Source organism: Camellia sinensis, chromosome 1 (genome assembly GCF_055761805.1).
Source record: "Camellia sinensis isolate YWXY chromosome 1, ASM5576180v1, whole genome shotgun sequence".
NCBI classification, from domain to species: domain Eukaryota; kingdom Viridiplantae; phylum Streptophyta; class Magnoliopsida; order Ericales; family Theaceae; genus Camellia; species Camellia sinensis.
The window spans coordinates 225,609,395-225,632,472 of NC_138961.1; the positions used below are offsets into that span (position 1 = coordinate 225,609,395).

The following is a 23,078-nucleotide window of genomic DNA, read 5'->3' on the forward strand; positions in this document are numbered from 1 at the left end:
TTGTCCAACTCTGGATTTTCAACATTCCAGATTCGGTTACGGGGAACGACATCACGGTTACTAATGTCAAAATCACCACCCATGTGAATGTTGTCATAGAAAGGGATTTCAGGTCTAGGTGGAATGGGGGCATTCTGAATATCAACGGGAGCGTCGGCATCATCTTCATCATCATCATCATCATCTGATCCGTCCAATAAATTTTCTTCATCACACATTTCATTCTCATCATTGTCTAGGGCGACATCAAGACCGTGCATGTCACTGTCAGCAAACTGCATAGAATTAACCGTTTCAGCCATATTACCAGCAACTTCAACTGGAGTGGTATGATGGCTATAGGTGGGCACATCTTCAGTGTTATTGTGAAATTCAATCTCGTATCCACCACGTGAACTTAATTCTCCACCATGGCCATGAAATGTCTGTTGTGTGTAGCCAGCTGCATAACATTCATTTGATTCATACATAGGAGACTGAAACGCTGTCGTGTCAATCCCATGTGTCAGCAATGTAGTGAACGGATGAGGATCCATCTGTGTTATATTCGGAAGATTGTGTACAACCTCTTTCTCAATGTACACTTCCAAACAATTTGGTGGTTGGAAACTTCCACCGATACTTAATACGGTGTTCAACGCCTCATCGTCATTTATCGGTAATATTTTGTACTTGCTGGTTGCTTGCCACTAGCGATAAGGATATCTACATTTGAAGATCAATCGGACTGTTTCCCCGTAACTTGCCACCTTGGGCATAACATCTCCTCCAAATTGCCAAGTGTGGTGCCAAGTTGCACCCCATATATCCCTTTCGACCCAGCATCATACGACACACCTTCATCGGGATCCTGAATTATGTTTCCCCCCCAGTAAAAGATAATTGGAACAGTTGCCATATACTTGCTTCAATGAAACAATAAACATTAAAATATCAACAATATACATATATCGAATTCTACTTCTAAAATAAACATTAAAAGAAGAACAATAAATTTTCAAGAAGCCACATTTATATCATAAGTGACATTTTCCTATCAAAATCAACCCTCTCATTTTTTGTCAATTTATATTTTCCAGGGTTGAAGGAACTGTAGAGGTAAAACATTAATTCAATTTATATTTTGTCAGCTGTATATTTGTGTCTCAATTTGATTATTACTGTTTATTTTCTCATTTTTCTCACTTATTTTTATTCATATAAAACAACAGCTGAGATTTCATCTCTACGTGAAGTTTTTATTTACTTCCTATGTGAAGACTCTTGTCTTCTCTACGTGAATGTTCTTTGTTGTCATCGCTCTCTTGTCTTAATTTAAAAAAAAACATCACAACAAGTATACTTCTTGTCTTAATTCTTTTGAATTAGTGGCGAAAAATAAATTTTGAATCACATTGCATCAATAACTTCATATGATCCCTCCCTCAATATGATCAATTTGTAAAAGGCATTCACTGAAAATAAATAAATAAATAATAACGACTCTACACAACCGTTAATTTAGGCAATGATTTAATCGTACGCATGTAAGCGGGACCAATTTTAAAAACACGTATTTTGTTTTCTTTTCATAAATCTTGTTCTATTTTTTAGTATTTTCATAAGGTAGACAGATATATCACACATTTAAAAAAACATTTCATTGTATCAAGTATTTTTCTTATGCAGTGAGACTGGACAAAATTGGACAAATCATACAAACATCTTAAATCAAAGTGTAAGTTTTGTAGATAATTAAATATTTCTTCCATTGAGTTGAAAGAACACGATTGATTTGGACAATATAAAATAGAGGTTGCAAACATTGTTATTAATTTTTTAAAACTGGTGATCTAATTCTTCAGATTCATGGACAATATAAGTTAATTTGATTTGCTCAAACTTGTGCCTAGGGACCTTAATGACAAAGTTATTTCCTATGTGAACTAGTAACCCTCGTCCACTTTGTAGAGATCATAGAGGCTTTCTTATAAAATTAAAACAAAAAGCTCATTTTGGATCGTTCTGAAAAATAAAAATAAAAAATTAATTTATTTACTCCTTTTTTTTCTTAAACATACAAAAACAAAAAAATAATTAGAGAGATAATTTATAATGGCCAAAAATTAGAGAGAATTAAATTGAAGTTGGTGGTTAAATGTATGGACTAAATTTTGGATAGTTATCCATCTGAATCTATCGGGCCATCCGTACCAATTATTTGGTATTACGAAACACAGGCTTACCCATCAAAGTGCCATTTTTTTTTTTCCTTCTTACCTACGAAATTGCTATGGACTATTAATTAAAATATGTTAAGACTCTTTTCATGCATATATTATAACTAGTCTAATAATGACTTCTAATTATATAAATAAAAATAAAAATTATTAAAACATAATGTTTAGATTTTCCTTTTCAATGGTGGTGGACAGTCACAAAGCGAAAGTGGCGATAAGTCACTTCGTTCAATACCCATTAGAGAGAATTAAATTGAAGTTGGTGGTTAAATATATGGACTAAATTTTGGATAGTTATCCATGTGAATCTATCAGGCCATCCGTACCAATTATTTGGTATTACGAAACACAGGCTTACCCATCAAAGTGCCATTTTTTTTTTCTTCTTACCTACGAAATTGCTATGGACTATTAATTAAAATAGTTTAAAACTCTTTTCATGCATATATTATAACTAGTCTAATAATGACTTCTAATTATATAAATAAAAATAAAAATTATTAAAACATAATGTTTAGATTTTTCTTTTCAATAGTGGTAAACAGTCACAAAGCGGAAGTGGCGATAAGTCACTTCGTTCAATACCCATTAGAGAGAATTAAATTGAAGTTGGTGGTTAAATGTATGGCTAAATTTTGGATAGTTATCCATGTGAATCTATTGGGCCATCCGTACCAATTATTTGGTATTACGAAACACAGGTTTACCCATCAAAGTGTCATTTTTTTTTTTTTCCTTCTTACGTACGAAATTGCTATGGACTATTAATTAAAATAGTTTAAGACTCTTTTCATACATATATTATAACTAGCCTAATAATGACTTCTAATTATATAAATAAAAATAAAAATTATTAAAACACAATGTTTAGATTTTCCTTTTCAATGGTGGTGGACAGTCACAAAGCGGAAGTGGCGATAAGTCACTTCATTCAATACCCATTAGAGAGAATTAGAGAGAATTAAATTGAAGTTGGTGGTTAAATGTATGGACTAAATTTTGGATAGTTATCCATCTGAATCTATCGGGTCATCCGTACCAATTATTTGGTATTACGAAACACAGGCTTACCCATCAAAGTGCCATTTTTTTTTTTTCCTTCTTACCTACGAAATTGCTATGGACTATTAATTAAAATAGTTTAAGACTCTTTTCATCCATATATTATAACTAGTCTAATAATGACTTCTAATTATATAAATAAAAATAAAAATTATTAAAACATAATGTTTAGATTTTCTTTTTCAATGGTGGTGGACAGTCACAAAGCGAAAGTGGCGATAAGTGACTTCGTTCAATACCCATTTCAAAAACTTTTTCAAATTTTCTTAAGTTTTCAAAGGAAATTTTAATTTGTACTATAATGCTATTATATGTATAACAAATTCAGCTCATTAGCTTTTTTAATCATATTCTGGGTGCCTGACCCCAAATATAGTGAAATAAACCAAACGAAATTAAACCAAAATTTTTTTATTTAAATAAAATAGAGTCAAAATTAAATATTTTGAGACAACATGATATTTTCATTTATTATTTTGAAGTCAATAAAAATATTTTTTTTGAATAAAATAGAGTCAAAATTAAATATTTCAGAGAACATGATCTTTTCATTTATTATTTTGAAGTAAATACAAATATTTTTTTTAATAAAATACATTCAAAATTAAATATTTTTTGTTTAATAATTACATTTAGTAGAAATTAGACATTTTGATTCAAAAAATATAGACATTAACAATTTCTGAAGCATAATTTGATTCAAAAAATATAGACATTTTAATTCACAAGCATAATTTCAAAATTCCAATTTCTGATTTCAAATTTCAAAATATAAACATTTCATAATTCCAATTCAACAATTCTCAATTACATAAATTCCGTAATATGACATTAACAATTATGAATTATATGAATTTCAATTTTTTAAATTTTATTCTTAATTAAACAAAATTACTTTTAAAACCCTAATTTCAAACCCTAATTTCCTTTTAATTCCTCTTAACAAGCAAAAAAAAAAAAAAAAAAAAAAAAAAAAACTCACAAGCATAATTTCAAAATTTCAATTTCTAATTTCAAATTTTAAAATATAGACATTTCATAATTTCAATTCAACAATTCTCAATTACATGAATTCCATAATATGACATTAACAATTATCAATTATATGAATTTTGGATTTTTTAATCACGATTCTTAATTAAAAAAATTACTTTTAAAACCCTAATGTCAAACCCTAATTTCCTTTTAATTCCTCTTAACAAGCAAAAAAAAAAATAATTTCCAATTCAACAAATATAAGTTGGTTTATTAAAAATTCAAAATATAGGCATTTTGATTCACAAGCATAATTTCAAAATTCCAATTTCTGATTTCAAATTTCAAAATATAAAGATTTCATAATTTCAATTCTCAATTCTCAATTATATGAATTTCATAATATGACATTAACATATTTATGATTTATGAATTTCATAATTCCAATTTTCAATTCTCAATTCTCATATTTATGATTTATTTAAAAAATTCAAAAAATTCCAAACCTGATTTATGATTCAAAAGCATAAAAATTCACAAGCATTAGAACCCTTAATAATGTGAACCCTAAAATGTCATCCTAAAAGGATGTGTGAACAATCTGATATCGAGCAACAATTATCATTAGAACCCTAATTTCATAACCACACTAATAAAGCGTAAAAAATCCAAACCCAAATATTCAATTCACAAGCAACATCCAAAAATTCAAAAGCATAAAAAATTTCACAAATTCAAAAGCATTCACATTTCTGATTTCTAATTTCCAAACCCTGATTTCTGATTTCAAAAAATTCCAAACCCTAATTTCATAACCACACTGATAAAACCCTAACACATTTAATAATTCACATATAAAACCCTAACATTCACAGCAAATTAAAACACATTCACATTTTCACAAACACAAAAAATAAATACATAAAATTAGGGTTAACTGTCATACCACGAAGAGAGAGAGAGAGAGCAGAGACAGAGAGTGAGAGCAGAGGGAGAGCGAGAGCGAGAGCGACAGTGAGCCGAAGCAGAGTGAGATCGAGTGAGTCTGAGAGCAGAGGGAGATGGAGAGTGAGAGATAGAGAGTCTGTTTGAGACAGATAGATCGAGCAAGAGACGAAAAACCTAAGTGTCAAAAACGTGAATGCAAATGAGGAGGGGTTTCGTCTTTTATAGGAGTGTTAAAAACGCTTTTTCAATTAGCGCTTTCATTTAGCTACAGTGAAGTCGCCATTTGAAATAGCGTTTTATTCACAAAGGTGATGCACAGTGAAGTCGCTATTCGGAATAGCGTTTTCTTTAGGAATGAAGCGCTATTTGGAATAGCGTTTTATACGGGGAAAAAAATTGAGGTTAATATCGCTGTTCGAAACAGCGTTTTCTTCATTAAAATCGCGATTCACAATAGCACCTTCACTATTCATCAAATTTTGGCCTCCAAACAGTTAAAGCGCGATTTGTAATAGCGCTTTAACTTAGTTTGGGAAATCCGTCAAAACTAGGCCTAGTTTGAGAAATAGGAGGCAAAAGAGGCTTAGTTTGGGAAAAGCCTCCACCATTGTTACCTTCCAGTCATCCAAGATGTGAAGCAATTGCATAAATAAAAATATAAAAAAATTAAATTAAATTTTAAAAAATAAGGACAGAAAAAGAAACAAATACCTCAAGTATAATGAACCAACCAATGATGCCCAAGCTAACTTATGTCCAATAAATAAAAAATAAAAAATAAAAATAAAAAAATTGGGGCTAATAACTCAATATGCAGGTACTTGGGCAGTTGGGAACTGTAGAAAGTGCGAGAAGAGAGAGTGGTGGGTTGGCGGTTTTTGGTTTTTAACTCTTAAGAACACAGAGAACCACTCAAGCACATATCAGTTCAGTAGCTTTCTTCAGCCATGCCATTTCAGATTCATTCATATATGAGGCCAAAACATCCCTACATTTGGAATGGTAGCTGTTCAACCAATCTACTTCTTCTGGCATTAAAAGGCTCAAATCAATCAGCTTTTGCTGGTATGGTGCCTGAATATAGGATAAAGCGTATCACATATCAGAAGAATGATTAGCAATCTTGCAATATCACAGTCATGTCAACAGCAATACAAATGATAAAGAAAATTGGACCCCAAAAAAAATTTAAAAATTCTGTACATATTACAGAACGGGTCGTTCTTTACAGTTCTGATGAAAGCAGAATTCAAAAAAATGTGCCACCTTCTTCACAAAGAAATATTGAATGAGCCTTATTTTTTTGTATTTGTTTTAATTTGATTCTTTTGGCCAAGTCAATTCACCCACAATTCTTCACTAGTCCCAAATTCAAGTTTCTCACGTCATTACAGGGTAAAAACAGGATGCTAAAGATAAGAAACTTACCCATGTTATGTGCTCAAATGATAAGTAACCCTTGTCCCCAAAATTAAACTTTGTACCAGCCTCAATGACTGCCAGCACGTTCCCCAATCGAATACCGAAGTTCCCATCCTCGTAATAGCCGGGTTCTGATAATTTAATTCCAATAAAAAAAATTTGAAAGCAAAAAGGAAAATGGAGAAAAATAAAGGTTTCTGACATGCACAATTCAACGAGTTCTTGGAAAAAAAAAAAAAAAACCACATGGGCAGAATTTCATCTAGAACCAGCACATTGAATATGAACTATGATGGAGATATTTCAGCACAGTGATCTATGATTGTCTTCAATAATTTAATAAATATATAAAAGAAAACAAAAGAAAAAAGGTATTCAAATGTTGGATTCAAAGTAATTCTTTGGTAACTCAAAATCGGTCCTCATTCGTCCAGCCATTAATCACTCACTTGCATGAACTTTTGTCAGAATAACTTTAAAAAATAAAAAATAAAATTACTTTAGTAAGGTAGAGAGTAAAAACCTCAAAGAAGAATGATTGCATTGCATAGACATGCAACAACTGTGAAAAGCTCAATTATTTGATACATGAATGTAATAAGATAACCGATGCAATGCAATGAAGTGTAGAAATTCGTTCTAGAGCCATAATCCAAAGTGAACATAGGACTCACCATCTGTTACAGTCATTGAAGCTTGTATTGGGACATTCCTAGCATGTGGTCGGAAACTAATTAAATGAGGTCCTGTCCCATATATAAAGACAACAATAAATGTCAACCTAGTATTCATAAAAGTTGACTTAAGACAACAGGGGACAAACTCTTTTTGTCATCGCTTACCCTCATGAACATTTAAGTAAGAGCCAATTCCATGACCAGTACCATGTCGATAATCAAGTCCATCCTTCCACAAAGGAATTCGAGCAAGAATGTCAAGAGCATGCCCTATACAGAGCAAAATTTCAATTATCATATATTAACAAAACTACATTCATAAGGATCAAAAATAGCAATAGCTAAAACGTGTGTATTTAGGGATCCACTCTCCATCCAATGGTCCTTGTCTTCTCTGAAACAAAAACTGCTCAATTATTAATATTAAAAGCATAAAAACAATGGAAAGTTTGTAATACCATTGGTTCCATTTGGAAAGCAAGCATTCCCTAATGCAATGTGACCCTTGAGAACCTGAATAAAAATCCAGAAAATCAAGTGATTTTCAAGACCCCGGATACAATTAGCCATAACGAAAAGGGGAGGAAGGGGAATCTAAATTTACAGTTTCGAAAGGTGATTAGAGAACAGGTATTCATTATTTAAAACTACAGAATCCAAAAAGTAAAAAACTATGACAGTAACTGGAATATAAAACTGAACTTGGATAATTCTTTCCTGGAAGATAGTTACTCCTTTCCCAAGGACATAGTAGAGGCAGCTCAACTTAACTTAAAAAACCATTACTCAATGAAGTGGTGCCAAACAACTATCCCAGGGAAGTATAAAACAAAAAGTAAACATCAAACATGCTCCTAATATGTAAAAACTTTCTCCAGCACAATATATAAAACTTTGATTTTAAAAATAAAATTACTTTTAAGTGATATTTGGTTGTATTTAGATTGATGGATTGTATATGAGGTTCACATCTCTATGCTCACCTCTCCCTAAGTGATCTAACCCTAATAACTTATCCTCCAATTGATTCTTATATCTGAACCTCAAATACTCCACTTCCAAATCTGTTCATCCAAACAAAAATGGTGGTAGCGTTTGGTTTACTTTTCAAAACTCAATGCTGTTTTTAAATCATGATTTGGGTGCAACATGTTAACCAAACATATTTTTAAAATACAATTCAAAATTACCTTCAAAACTCTTCTATTCTCTTTTTTTTATTATTATTATTAATCAATCAATCAATCACTTTTTGTCTCTCATCTCTCCTCTCTTCTCTCACCTTCTCTCACATTCTACACATCAATCAATCAAAAAAAAAAAATTAAATTAAATTAAATTACAAATCATCCCAAAACTATTTTCAAAACTCATAACCAAACAACTTTTTTCTTTTTAAATCATGATTCAAAAACTCAAAACTCAAAACTCAAAACACAACTCTACACTCAAATCATAATTTTAAAACTAAACCAAACGGACCCGAAGTTTCTGTTCATGATGGCACTTCCATGAATTTACATAGTCTGTGAAGTGTTTCATTCCAAAGTATTTATTTCTAGGCTGGTTGAAACACCATCATTGCAAATTATATTATAACTTGGTCCCACTCCATAAACACCTTACCAACCAGGGAGAAGATTTCTAAACTACTATTAGCAGCACTAAATGAGTTCATTCCATTCCCACAGTATTTATTTCTAGGCTGGTTGAAGCATCATTATTGCAAATTCTTTTATACCTTGGTTCCCACTTCATAAATACCTTACCAACGAGGGACAAGATTTCTAAACTACTTATTAGCAGCACTAAATGAGTCAAAATCAAAATTGGGACAACCGTATTCTTGGAATCAAAATTGGAACAACAGCATTCTTGGAATCAAAATTGGGACAGCGGTGTTCTTGGAATGAGTGAAACAACGTTAGCTTGGATTTTCAATACCAAATAAACATGCAACTGTTAAGGAAAAAAAAACAAATACCACATACCACAGTATAACATGCTTTCTCATGCGCTGTAGGTTTTCCAAAATGAACTGCCCGTGTTATATCAGTCGTTCCATCTAGATACTTCAAAAGACCAACACCCAAAAACTAAAAGATATCAAGACATCCAAAACATCAAAGTATGGTAGAATACAGTATAATTTATAAATGACATTTTACTGGTTAATTCTGCAAATGAACATAGGCTTTCAGGACCAAACTATTTCAGATAGCAGACAAACCTGTGCTCCAGAATCAAATAGATAAATGCTATCTGCATCAAGTTCTGAACATGTTTTCGGATCTGGTTCATAATGGATAATTGCCGCATTGGGACCAACAGATGAGATAGTAGGAAAACTCAACCCTCTGAAATGCTGCAGATAAAAAATTTAATAAGACCATGATCATGTGAAAAAAATGGAACTTTTAGGTACAGAACACCAATAAATCTATGCCAACCTTCTACTCAAAACAAAAATAAGAACAAACCAACCACATGGGATGCTAACAGTTTCATTCAAATAAAAAATAAAAACACATTACATTATTTTTATACAAACCATGGCCAGATTTTATACAAAACATGCTATAATGTAACCACGCCAACCTCTTTATTTACAAAATCCATTAGCTGTCAAACATGCAGCAACAAAGGAAAACACACTTCAAACAAGCTTTTATCCTCCAAGGAACACATTAAAGTGTTTGGAATCGGATTTAAGAGGTTTCTTCATCACCAAGTTGATGAGGGAAAGTTCAACGAAGAAAGGAATGCATGCATAAAACAAACTAAATAAATTAAAACATCAGAAAATGTAACTACCAGCAGATACATATCCCCTTACCAAAAAAACAATATTGAGTTACAATTAGAGCTACTAGAACTAAGAATCCTACTTCAAACCTCAGGAAACCACTTGATGTTCTTAATTGATACACCTGGTTTCAGATCATTCAAAATTTTCAATTTATAGGAAGAAGGCATTACCTCTTTTGATGCACGGAAGCCCTCTAGCTTATCACTTGCAGACACTTCTGTCAGCTTCATCATTTCCCTGCCATAAATTATTTAATCACCAACATGCTGGCTAAAAAATGTGTTGCAACTGCAGTGTAACTCTGGTGCAGTCTACACAGAAAAATGATCCAAATGAACCATGATTTCCAACAGAGATCAAATGCTGAATTATATACAAATAGAGAGCAATGTGCTAGTGGGGAGCAAAAGAACCCACTCATTGATGATTAGTGCAGTAATTCTCAAATTTAGAAGTAATGTACATGAGTTTCCACTCAAAAGCAATGCCATATCTATGATTCTGAGAGAAAACTAAGTTCAAAGTATTGGATGACCATGCTGAATTGTTTTATCTGGCCTTCTATAAATTCATGTATTTCATCAACCACTTGTCAATTAAATATGTAAAAAAGACATACTTGAGCTATACTAATGCTTAAGAAAGAAGCAATCTTCTCGTATGGATTATAAAAAAAGGTGCAATCTTATCATATAGATTATCAGAAGAATATATAATCTCCTTATCTATCTATACTATTATAATGCGAACACCCTTGTGGTGTCATGAAGCCTTTGTTTCTTATGCTGCCATGTGTTTATTTTTTTATTTAAAATAAAAAAAAATAAAATAAATAGATAGATGAGAGGAGGGAACTTGAACCTTAGACTTATGTTAAATGAATAAGACTCTTACCACTTGACTCGAACACAATATATAATAAATATTTTATTTTATTTTTATTTATTTAAATTGCACACGCATCGCGTGTGGCAACCGCTAGTAGAAATAAATTCCACCATGCATGAAAGAGATGCTGTGTGAGGGTACAAAAGGAATTACTCTAAGCTGTGCAATCATCAAGTAAACTAGCCAAAGTTAACAATATCGACATGAAATAACTTACGGATGTTTTTTCTTGTTCGTACTCTTCGCCTCCATGAAGTAACCAGAAGCTCCATAAATTTCTTGCATCTGGACTTTTGGAATGAGGTAGAGATCAGGGTTTTATCAATGTTAATTCAATATTAATACAATCTAAGGTTCTAAGAAGGTTTTCATTTATATAAGATGTGTATGTACAAGACCAGCACAAGAAAGAGGTTTCTGAAATAAATATCAAGTTTGCAAATTTCTGGCTCAGGATAACAAAAAACATAAGTAAGAGATACCAGTTTAATTCCAATGAAAGTTTTAACATAAGAAAATTTTGAAACAATCAAAAGAGAAACATCAAAACAGAATCTTCATATTATCCAGCATCAGTATAAGCTTTCAGCAACAAGCACTGCAACCCTAAATTTAGGAGGTTGTCTATGAAATCTTCAATGCACAAGCCTTTAAAGATACAAAGAGCAATAATCTTTATAAAGATGGGGTGTGCAAAAGAACATTCTGTAATGGCCAAAAACAATTTACCACACTTGCAAACGTACACCTCACATGACCCAAGTAACTATGGACTATGTCAAATATGATGGCACATCATCTACAATAGGATGAGATTTTTATATGAAAAAAAAAAGGGGGGAAACCGTAGACAATGGAAAGGTACAATTTTTTTTATTTTATATATGTATAAAATAGGCATACTAAAACATCATCCTAACAATTACCTGCTTATCCAGCCAGAAAAGATATTGCACAACAGCTGCACCATCCCTAATGTGTGCCTTTTTTAACCCATCCAACTCAACTGGGTTCTGCAAATGTAAAACGACCAGCCAGTCATTCAAAAACCAAAAAATTTATTTGGCAGAAATATAAGGTATCAACACAAAAATGTTTGTGATATATGACCATTGCCTTGATCAAAATAAAGTTGCTTGGGTATGTGGCAGTAACATGTTTGCAACCACATCAGATGGTTGTAGACGTTTAATTTTTAATTTATTAATCTACCACCATTTGGGCTCTTTGTGTAGTTAGACTTCAACTTAATCCAGGAACTCCACATTATGTTCTCAATTGAAATAGATATTTACATAAATCCAAAATATGCATAAACAAATATATTGATCCATAACCATATAAATTCTTACAGTACAAACGTACAAAACTCAATATCAAGTAATTGCACAATTAGTTTGCACCACTGAGAGGATCTCTCAAAAGAAATTGACATCAAAATAGATTTTATTTCATGGCACATTGCCAAAACAACTAGAGTAAAAACTGCACCAGTACAGTCTGGGGCTGGTCCTATGAAGATTTTGGTTCATTTTGCTTCAATAGAAAATTTAGGGGTTGTTTGGGAACATCCTATACTTGTTGTCCTTATATCTTATTTGGTTCACATCACTTCTTATTTAGGTCACATCACCTCTCTACTTTTCTGCACATCTTTTTGTAAAAAGCAAAAGGTTACTAAAATAGCCTATTCCCAAAGAATAAAGTAGTAAGATCATTGCCACCAAACGTTACAAAAATTCAGAAAATCCATGCCTAGAGTAAATATTAACAAAGATTGGGGTGATATTTTGGAATAACATCACTTCAAACCGGCTAATGTGGTATTTAACTATTAACTGACTTTAACAAACACAACAAAATAATTAATCATACTTGGTCACGTTAGTAAAGAACTATTCAACCAGAATTATTTTGTGAGAATGTTGTTTTATGTCCTGCCTTGATAGCTTTTGCGAGGGCCAAAGGTGACTGTTTCAGGAGAACCTGATCAGAATTCAGTTTTGAATACAAAGCAAAGCAGCATGAACCAGAGTCAATCCAGATAAGGTTATGGTTTTTATCTTCTGCTTCACTAGTACCATTTTCTGTTTCCATGTCCTTTGGGACATCAGATGGAGTTTCATTAGCTGAAGAGGAAGACCTGAGCTGATTCGATGCAAGCAAGACCACATCTGAGCTCACTACAGCATAGTCTCGTACTTCGATCCCATTTTGCTTCAAGTAAGAGTTTACCTACATACACTTGGCATTTGTTAGACAAGTCCCAAACATATAAACTTTAGATGTTATTGTCAAATTATGTTAAAGATTGAAATATGCAAAATTGAAAAAGCTGTAGCTGACCTCAGAAGACAACTTTCTCTCGTCCACATAAAAGAAAGCCGAGAGGGATGTTACTATAGCAAATGCGTGAACAACTGGATAATAGGAAACATTATTCCCGCGTACATTATACAACCAAGCAACCTGCATAGAAGCAATCACATGGGAATATCTTCATGCACCACACTATCAAATAACAAACATGAAAAGAAATCCAACACAGATTCTAAGCATCAACATAACATGGAATGTGAGAATTGAAAATATCTGAAAATTGGGGCTAGGGATTGTATAACTTACCTCATCAAGTGCAGTGATAATAATAGCACGAGCTTCCTCCTGCTTGAGCTTTTCCCTCAGATCCTTCACCTTGTTGGCAACAGAACGCCCTGCAAATTCCAAAGGATGGACATTTACAGGATTAATTTCAACTGGTGGCTGGTTTTTCCAAACTTTATCAACCAAGTTTGTGGATGTTTGAACCAACTTCTGTTGCTTTTTGCAAAAAGCATACTCCCATTTCTGTGCAGTGTCTACTGACACACACCAAAGATCAATGCCAACAGCCGCTTCTTTTGGAAGATTCTAATAAAGCATGTCATAATATGGTCCACGTTAGATGTTCAATGATTTGAAGGACTAAGATGAACTAAGTCAAAATAACCATACAAGTCCCCCAAGCATAGGCAAAATGAAAAATAAAGTAATAACAGCAGTGGCTGTTTTCAAACCAAACTATCCCTCTGGTGAGGTAAATATAAAATATAAAAATAAAATAAAGAAATAGAGGAAACATATATCTAAGGGGAGAAATGTATGAAGTCCATGACTAATTAGGAAGCCTTGGAAGAGGATATGTTCAAATTAATCCAAGTAACATGACTGGAGTACAACTTCATTGGAACATGTTCAGAACAATGTAGAGCAAAATGCTCCAATTTTAAGCAATATGAGCTGCTTCTTTTTTCCCAACAGTTGCATCACTCAGGGTGAGGAATAACATTGAAGAGTTAACTCCTTATAGCATAACTTAAAGTAAGTCACAGCAACAACAAAAAAAAAAAGGATACGTGTCTCAACAAGGTGAAACATTTACTGTAGTGTGTCAATGAGGATGCATAGAAAAGGACAAAAAGGACTGGGAAATACATCATATGAAAACTAGAGCCAGTCATGCAAGTCCATTTGTTTAAAGAAATTAAGAAAACTGATAAAATCAGTAAATAAGAAATAAAAAGGAGAGCTACATATAATATAAGAGGGTGATAAAATTTGTAAAGCACAAAAGTATTAGTAAAACACGTCTTCAAATCATCTATGCAGATAAGATGAGGATGTTAATGATAGAAAATGACAATGGAACAGGCCCAAAGTACCCTGCCTAGGACACGGTTCCCGGTTATCCAAATAATATGACAATAAAAGATGACGCATATAAAAGGACTCGAGAGTAACATGATTAAATATCAACATGTATTACAAGGACATACCAAAGAACCACTGAGAAGTGATCATGTGCATCTGGAGATCCTATAAAGATTGGTACAAGCCAGAAAACTACACAGATGGAGGTTGTATGCCATAACTGAGTATCAGCAAGTTCAAATAACTTGGAGGGGCAGAACAACTAAGGTTGCCCTAGCAACAAGTTAAAATAAGGCACCATAAAATCAACAACAAATAAGACGACACTTGAAAGTTGAAATAGAACATTCAAGTGTCACAGAATTGCCAAGTAAAGAAACAACAAGACATAGATACAACTCAAAGAACAAAAGCGTTGGTTTGTAAACATCTCAAATTGTTATTTGGAACTATGTTAACTTGGCGAAGCATGATCTAAAATAAAACAAATGCTTAGAAAGCTATTAACCACAGTAAATAACCGTATAGAAAAATTTAGAAAGGAAGGTGGCTCACATCTGCCATCCAGACATCCACAGTTGAGTCTCCTCCCATGCGCATGAGCTTCCACTGGTCACTTAGCTCCTGTGCTGCCTGCAAGAAGTACCTCCCATCGGTCCAGAGCAGGGCTTCATTCATTGTAATAAGTGCCAAACCTGAATGGAATTTAGCATCAATAAACTTATAAAACTAAAACTGATTAATCAAAGGTTTGAATCATTAGCATGTCAATACGCTGCATGGAAAATAAGGCTGCCATTTTGTACGATGGAAACATATAGGATAACTCCATAGAGAGGCACATAAAACCTACATTGATCACACACAAAAGATATAATCCAGTACCAAGGTAATGAAAGATTCCCCTAAAAGCAGGCACATAAAACCTACATTGTTCACACAGCAAAAGCTATAGAGTACATTCCAATACCAAGGTAATGGAAGATTCCCCTAAAAGGTGAGATAAGCATAAAAGCACCATTTTAATGTACCCATAATGTGGCTGGCTAGTGCTCAAAAACAAAAGCGTGGCGTCATCATTCATTCATTCAACAAAAGATCTCTTTAAAATTCAAGACCATAACTTCCCAATGATAAACAATGCCTCATTTTAACAGAGGCAAATTCCGCAAGTATTGCACTAATGAACAATGGAGTTCAAGGTATGTTTTCTCACAAAAAAATAAAGTTCGAGGTATGTTTTCTCACAAAAAAAAAAATAATAATAAATTTAAGCTATTGTTTGGTTGGGATTTACGATGCAGTCATAATCTAATAAACAAATTGAGTAAGAGAGTGTTTGATAACTCAATTCCACACATTAAGTCTGTTGATAATCACAATTTACATCACTTAAAATTTTAACAACCTATTAAAAAAAATTAATAAATAAAATTTTAAGCCAAAAATTTCGTACTTGGATGCTGAATTTTTAATTGTTTATGCTTATATTACCGTTAAAGTGTATCATCACTACCATTGTCACTCTACACTACTGCCACTATTTCTGCCACCACATTGCCGCCACCACTACCACCATCATCACTCTACCGTACCATTACCATACTATCACACAATCGCCATCACCACCATCACATCACCATTGTCACCACGCTGCCCCTCAAATACCATGCCAATGCCACAGACATCACCACTACCATCATGTCACCGCTGCCACCATTTCCGCCACCACAATTGTCACCACTGAGTCTACCCAGCACATTGCCACCGCCGCCATGTTGCTACCAACCCAACACGTAAATAAAAAAAATATATACAGAAAATAAATTTCAAACTCACTTTCTAATATACATATCAAATAGCTTGATTAAATTCAACACTGAAAACTTTTTGTACACACTTCGAATATTATTTCATATCAAAAAAATCATTTTCCAGATTTCAATTTTATCAACACCACCAAATTCTGGTGCCTAAAATTATATAAACAATTAAATAAACATAATCTATTGACCTCACAGTAATCAGTAAAAGGATATAAGACGGAGCTAACTAACCAGCACTTCCGGTGAAGCCAGATACAAATTCACGCCTTTTATCCCTATCAGATAAATACTCACTCTGCCACGACATTCAACAAATGAAAGAATAATCCTAGGTTTTCAATCAATCAAACATTGATAAAACCATGAAATATCATAGAGAGAGAGAGAGAGAGAGAGAGAGAGGACCTGATGATAATCTTCGGAGGGGACAACTAAGGCATCGAGAGGTGGAGAGTGAGAAGACATCAAAGACCTCAAAGCAGCGAGTGTGTCCGCCATGCTCGTCCTTTTTTTGTTTCAGAGTTTCTTCTTCTCCTCCTTCTTCTTCTTCTTTTTTGGGGGGGGGGGGGTTAAATTACAAATCCGCTTAGGGTGTACGCGGTGCGGGTCGGTGCGGTTTGAAAGAAAAATAGAAATCGTATGGCGGGTGATGGATTGATAAAGGTGTCACTAGAATTTACTATTTTTCTTATCAAAAACCAGCGGTTCGGTTGGCAAATAATGGCGGATTTGCCTTGGCGGTTCGGGCGGATTGGCGGTTTATAAAAAATATAATTCAAATTACAAAACTTAAATCAAAGAGTAAAAAAAAGACGAGAGATACCGTAATGTTAAGCATTTTGCGAAGCTTTCTTCTGATGCAGCAAGTGTAGCAACAACATGATAATATCAACGACTATGCCATCAGTTCATTACAAGCATCTGTAAAAGTTACAATAATCAAATACAATACATAAAATTCCCCTCGAGCAGTAATGTAATACTATATTCTAAGGTATAGAACAACAAGCAAATTTAAGTAAAAAAGAATTTTTTGAATCTTATAAAACATGATTTAATAGCGGTGCTGGTCGGTGCGGTTTGAAAGAAAAATAGAAACCAGCGGATTGATAAAAGTGTCTCTAGAATTTGCCATTTTTCTTACCAAAAACCGACGGTTCGATTGGCAAGCAATAACGAATTTGCCTTGGCGGTGCGGTTCGGTGCGGTTTTGGCGGTTTCGGCGGTTTCAGCGGTATTATGCACACCCCTAAATCCGCTCAGATCTCGTTTGTTTTAGTTTTGAAAATTACATTTTATCTTTGAATTTTTTAATTTTATAATAATTATTTTTTTTATTAATAAATCATCAAATTAATTAATATTTTTTTAATAATATTAAAAATATGTTTTAATTAATAATTTAGGTAATTTTATTGTTATATAGCAGAGCAATTATAAATTTTAATTTTTTAGTTAATTCTGTTAGATAAAAAATGTTAACAAGAAAGTATTTATAATTTTATAAAAGATAATTTATATTTTAAACAAACTTAAAGGAGTATATTTTAAGCAAACTTAAAGGATTTATATTTATAATTTACTCTATTTAAAAAATGTTTAAGAGATCTAAATTATGAGCTCTAAAGGCATTCTAAAGGTAAGCCCCACTCATTGATACAATGTTTTCACTTTAGTTTTTTTTTTTTTTTCTTTTTTTGAATTTTCACCTCATTAGTATTCAATTAGTGCTTCCAAATTAGTGGAATGAATCATTGTTGCTTCTATTTAGGGGTATTTTGGAAAGCAAAGCTGATTGAGACCACTAAAAAACACACCACTAACAGCTAGAGCTGGAAAATGCTTTAACAAAATAAATAAATAACAGAGACAACCATCACATTAAGGGAGAGCCAACTCATTAGTGTTTTCCTAGTGCTCCCTCTTTAGTGCTTCAAAGCATTAATCTTTGAAAAGATACTTAAAAGTTAATTTTTTGATTTTTTTATGTGATAATGGAAGTGAGTTAAAGCTGGAAAGTGACTTTTAATCCACCTCCCAAAATGAGACTTAGGGTGAACTTGGGTTTAGTTTAGGATTTAAATAAAATATATTTAAATTCGGAATGAATTTATGTAAAAATTTAAATTAAACTTGAATAAATTTAGATAGAGTTATCAAATAATCTGAAATTTGAATTATATATAAATATATAAAAATATTAAATTATTATAAATTATTAATCATTAAATGATATTAAAGTAATTTAAATTGTTAGGTCATATAAAATATATATTATATATACAAATAATATAATATAAAATTTTACTTATTTATTTTTTTCTCACTCATAATTATAATCATAATGGCATATCAATTACATTATATAAATTTTTTTACGTTATTAATGATTTTATAAAAAAAGATTTGTAAATAGTCTAATTTTGATAAATTAATTAACTTAATTGCACTAAAAAAGGAAAAATAAAATAAAAACTATGTGCCATTCAGTCAACTCAAATAATTCAGATTTAATTCGAGTTATACTTGATTAAACAACCTTGGGTTATAATTTAAATTTGAACAGACCTAAAGGCCCCGTTTGGTGTAACTGTTAAAACAACTTATAGATTATAACTTAACAGATTATAGATTATGACTTTAATCAGAAGTTGTTAATCTGTTTGGTGTAGCTGTTGGATTATAGATTTAAGTTGCTGAGTAGTGTTTGTTAAATAAGCTGTGAAATAACTTTTTCAATTAATTTTTATTTTTTGTTTGTCTACATTTCTCATAAAAAATAATAATAATAATCTATAGCCCATTTGAATCTTTTTCTATTTTTTAAAAAATAAAAAATAAAAAAATTTAAGAGTATAACCATAAATTAATATGTCCACAGCAGAAGCTGATAATCAGAAGTAAGGGGTGAGCAGCTTCTCACAATCAACTTTTTTGAGTTAAAATAAGTTGTTAGAATCAGAAGCTGTTTGAAATAAGTTTAACCAAACAGTCCAAAATAATTTTTTCAAAACTAAAAACCATAAATTGACTCTAAAAAGCTGAAACAAACACCCCCAAACAACTCACAACGTAACTTAACCTAAACAACTCACAACGTAACTTAAATTAAGCTTAGACAATGTCACGGCCAACCCTAACTCGTCCAAGTTACGCCCTTACTTTCATTTAAAGCCATACTTCTATCTACTCTATGTGCTCTCCTCAGTCTATTTATTTGTTTATTTCGATCCTATCCTTTTATTAAAATTACATTATCCTTATTTTAGAAGCTAGTATGATTAAAAAAATATTTTTTATTGTCATAATTTTTAAAAGCTCCCATTTTAGAATATATTTTTTATTAAATTAATTTCTAATTTTTCAAATAAATTTTGATTTTTTTTTTTATATAAAACTCAATCAAACAAAAGGAAAAATTAGTCTAGAGTCCCTCTCCCACTTTTCGTAATGGAAGAGATCCACAAAATTATTTTTTGATGTCTAAGGTCCCTAAACATATATCAGAGAAATTTGACTCTTTGTCTCTCATCCTCTACTACAGAGCAGCACTTCCTCTCTCTCTCTCTGAAACCCTAAAGAGAAGAGATGAGCAAAGTCGATCGAAACCAGACACTCCAAGATCCAACTCCCTCCTCTCTCTTCGCGCACCAAAAACCCATCTCTCATTCTCACCCAAAAATGGTGTCTAAAACCCTAGTTCGGACCGAAGCTTCTCTGATGAACTGATTGTTGAATCCATTGCTTTAACAATAGTAGAAGAACACAAGCTCAAACCATCTGGTCTTCCGTTCTTGCAGCTACGTGATTGGCTTGACTTGTCTCTCAACTATTCGGTGCCATCTTTTCTGTTGATTCTTTCTAGGTAACTTGTTGATTGACTCGATTATATATATTTGTAGAGATTTTGAATGACATCAAAATTATTGTTATTATTTTACGACCTGATTTTCTCTGCAGAGCCTTCACTGTTTCAGGTAAAGTGAAACCAGAGAAAGTTGTTCAAGCTACGTTGTTCTCATTACCAGATGAGGTGGTGGACACTGTGGGGGTAACTGCTTTGTAATCTGAAGATTTTGTTTCGGAAAGAATGAAGAAGTTGGAGTTCCTAGAAATGTAAGAAGAAAACATTGTGGAATTTTTCTCTTTCTCTCTCTCTCCACTGATTTAAAACTCAGTGAAGTTTAACTGAGTAAAATTGGTGAAGTCATATATGTATGTATATATATATATATATATATTATACTGTTTGTTTGTGTTTTTGTTTGTTTGATACACTCAGTGAAATTTATTGAGACAACTCAGTGAAATTTCAAAAAAACAAACTCAGGGAAATTTGTTTAATTTTCTCTACCTTTAACTAAGTAAAATTGCTGAAGTCATATGTATATATATGTATTGATATACACTCAGTGAAATTTATTGAGACAACTTAGTGAAATTTCAATGAAAAAAACTCAGAGAAATTTGTTTAATTTTCTCTGCCTTTAAGTGAGTAAAATTGATGAAGTCATATGTATGTATTGGTACTGTTTGTTTGTTTGGTACACTCAGTGAAATTTACTGAGACAACTCAGTGAAATTTCAATAAAACAAACTCAGAGAAATTTGTTTAATTTTCTCTACCTTTAACTGAGTAAAATTGGTGAAGTAAATTTTCTCTAGGTTTGGGAAGTCCAGAATTTATCAATTTTCTCTGGTTTGAAAATTGGTCAAACTGAACCCAGAGGGTTGAACCCAGAGAAATTATTTGGAAGTCCATAATTTCTCTGGTCCAGAATTTCTCTAGATGAAATTTCTCTAGATCAATTTTCTCTGGACCAATTTTCTCTGGATCAACTTGAGAGACCTTAGACATTATGAAAATATTAGATGTCTTTTATGCTATAAAATCTTAATACGAGGGACCTTAAAAAAAAAAAACCCCAAACAAAATTGTTACAAGTATGTCTTATCTACACCCACTAGTCTACCACCACTTCCTTCATCCTCATCCATTCACTTTGTTTAGCTATTCAGTTTTTAAAACTAGATTTTTAACTGTTTAGATTTTTTTTAAATATTTTGGTCAATTATTTTTATTTTTTGAAGTAAAATATTAGTAAAAAATCTATAAAAAAAATAAAAACAAAAATATACTGAATTTTTATATTTTGTAATTTTTATTGAATTTTTTTAAGGATTCTTTATAAATATTTTTATTTGTTCAGTACATCTAAATTAGATGCATTTAAAAAAATTTAAAAATTTAATCAAAATATTAAAAAAATTACTAAAAATAAAAAAATACGAATTAAAAAAATCAAAATATGATTTTATTTATTTATTTATTTTTTTGGTGGTGAATAACCAAAACAAAATGATCTTTCCCCGCCACTCATTGACACCACCCTAATAGTCTCCCACGGCCCCATCTCTTTTGCACTCACTCCCTGATCGTATATAAGTTTTTTTAAATGCACCACTCTCACTATTTTCTTTTGGAGTTACTAAATGCACTGTTTAAACTCCTTTCTACATCAACTCATATATTTTTCCTCTCTCTCTAGAGTGGAGTTTTTTTTCTTGTTTTATGCAAGTTTATCTTCTCACAATAGAAGTTTGGAGGAGGCGATAGTGGCGAGGTGGCTGACCCTCTTCTCGATCTTACTAGTATGTTATCTCTCACTTCGGAGGAGGACACAGTTGTGCGTCTTGGGGAGGACTCTACAAGATTGATGATGGGAAAATCGGATATGTGCCTTGTTGGAAAGTTACTCACTCGTAGGCCGTTTAACTTTGATGCCATGAAGAGTACTCTATTATCTGTGTGGCAACCCACCAAAGGAATACAGGTTCGAGTCATTGGAGATAACTTGTTTGTTTTCGTGTATTGTCATGTTGTGGATAAACGGCAAGTATTATTGACTGGCCCTTGGACGTTCGATAAGCACCTTCTAATGTTGGGAGAGATGGATCCAAACATTCAACCATCTGACATACGATTGACATCGGTGCAATTCTGGGTGCATGTTTGCAACCTTCCTCTAATTCTTATGAATAAAGAGGTTAGTCAAATAGTTGGCAATTCTATTGGAAAGTTTATTGATATGGATTTTGAAGATAGTAGCATTGCATGGGGCCGAACAATACGGATTCGGGTGGCTATTGATGTTTGGAAGCCTCTACGGCGGGGGATGAAATTATCTTTGTCCTCTTGCAGATCCTCTCTGGATGGATTTCAAATTTGAGCGCCTCCCGATATTTTGCCATTTCTGCGGAATGCTAGGCCATAGTGATCGAGAATGTGACGTCAAACTCTCTTCTGCAGATAGAACTCCGGTTGATGTGCTGCAGTATGGGGCCTGGTTGAGAATGGATACCTTCAAAGCTAAAGGGACTCGTAGAAATGTTTCTATTGATAGAGGTGATGAAGTTAGGCCTTCTGTTGGTCATGGGACCCAGATGCGGATGGTTTCTGAGCCTGTGCATAGGGGAGAGGGGGCACCGTAGAGTATTTCGCAACCCTGTGCTTCGGTGGCTGTGGTAACTGACCAGTGTCGGGATCGGAACGAACACGTTA

The 23,078-nt window shown here is 32.6% G+C and overlaps 2 protein-coding genes across 2 annotated transcripts; one reads left to right on the forward strand and one right to left on the reverse strand.

Moving 5' to 3' along the window:
- Nucleotides 1-5,850: 5,850 nt before the first annotated feature.
- On the reverse strand, nucleotides 5,851-17,103 carry LOC114281222 (aminopeptidase P1). The gene is made up of 16 exons (XM_028223661.2): nucleotides 16,922-17,103; nucleotides 16,748-16,811; nucleotides 15,246-15,385; nucleotides 13,626-13,910; nucleotides 13,347-13,469; nucleotides 12,942-13,235; nucleotides 11,927-12,013; nucleotides 11,218-11,285; nucleotides 10,283-10,349; nucleotides 9,534-9,668; nucleotides 9,295-9,375; nucleotides 7,762-7,816; nucleotides 7,469-7,573; nucleotides 7,301-7,372; nucleotides 6,633-6,757; nucleotides 5,851-6,278 (listed from the first exon to the last, which is right to left on the reverse strand). Exons 1-16 carry the CDS (start codon nucleotides 17,012-17,014, stop codon nucleotides 6,117-6,119), a joined length of 1,956 nt encoding a protein of 651 aa, XP_028079462.2. The 5' UTR covers nucleotides 17,015-17,103; the 3' UTR covers nucleotides 5,851-6,116.
- A 1,028-nt stretch (nucleotides 17,104-18,131) lies between these two features.
- Nucleotides 18,132-22,746, forward strand: LOC145822634 (uncharacterized). The gene is made up of 4 exons (XM_082920187.1): nucleotides 18,132-18,155; nucleotides 20,317-20,381; nucleotides 20,477-20,567; nucleotides 22,114-22,746. The coding sequence occupies exons 1-4, from the start codon at nucleotides 18,132-18,134 to the stop codon at nucleotides 22,744-22,746; spliced, it is 813 nt and encodes a 270-aa protein (XP_082776313.1).
- The last annotated feature ends 332 nt before the right edge of the window (nucleotides 22,747-23,078 follow it).

What these genes read in the sequence shown, in the direction of transcription:
- LOC145822634 (XM_082920187.1), top strand. Translation starts at nt 18,132, where the DNA reads ATGAGCTCTAAAGGCATTCTAAAG. An exon ending in TTTCTGTTGATTCTTTCTAG is followed by an intron (nt 20,382 to 20,476) that starts GTAACTTGTTGA and finishes TTTTCTCTGCAG; the next exon opens with AGCCTTCACTGTTTCAGGTA. An exon ending in AGGTGGTGGACACTGTGGGG is followed by an intron (nt 20,568 to 22,113) that starts GTAACTGCTTTG and finishes TTCTCACAATAG; the next exon opens with AAGTTTGGAGGAGGCGATAG.
- LOC114281222 (XM_028223661.2), bottom strand. Translation starts at nt 17,014, where the DNA reads ATGGCGGACACACTCGCTGCTTTGAGGTCTTTGATGTCTTCTCACTCT. An exon ending in GCTTCCGTGCATCAAAAGAG is followed by an intron (nt 9,669 to 10,282) that starts GTAATGCCTTCT and finishes TTTTATCTGCAG; the next exon opens with CATTTCAGAGGGTTGAGTTT. An exon ending in TTACTTAAATGTTCATGAGG is followed by an intron (nt 7,373 to 7,468) that starts GTAAGCGATGAC and finishes TATATGGGACAG; the next exon opens with GACCTCATTTAATTAGTTTC.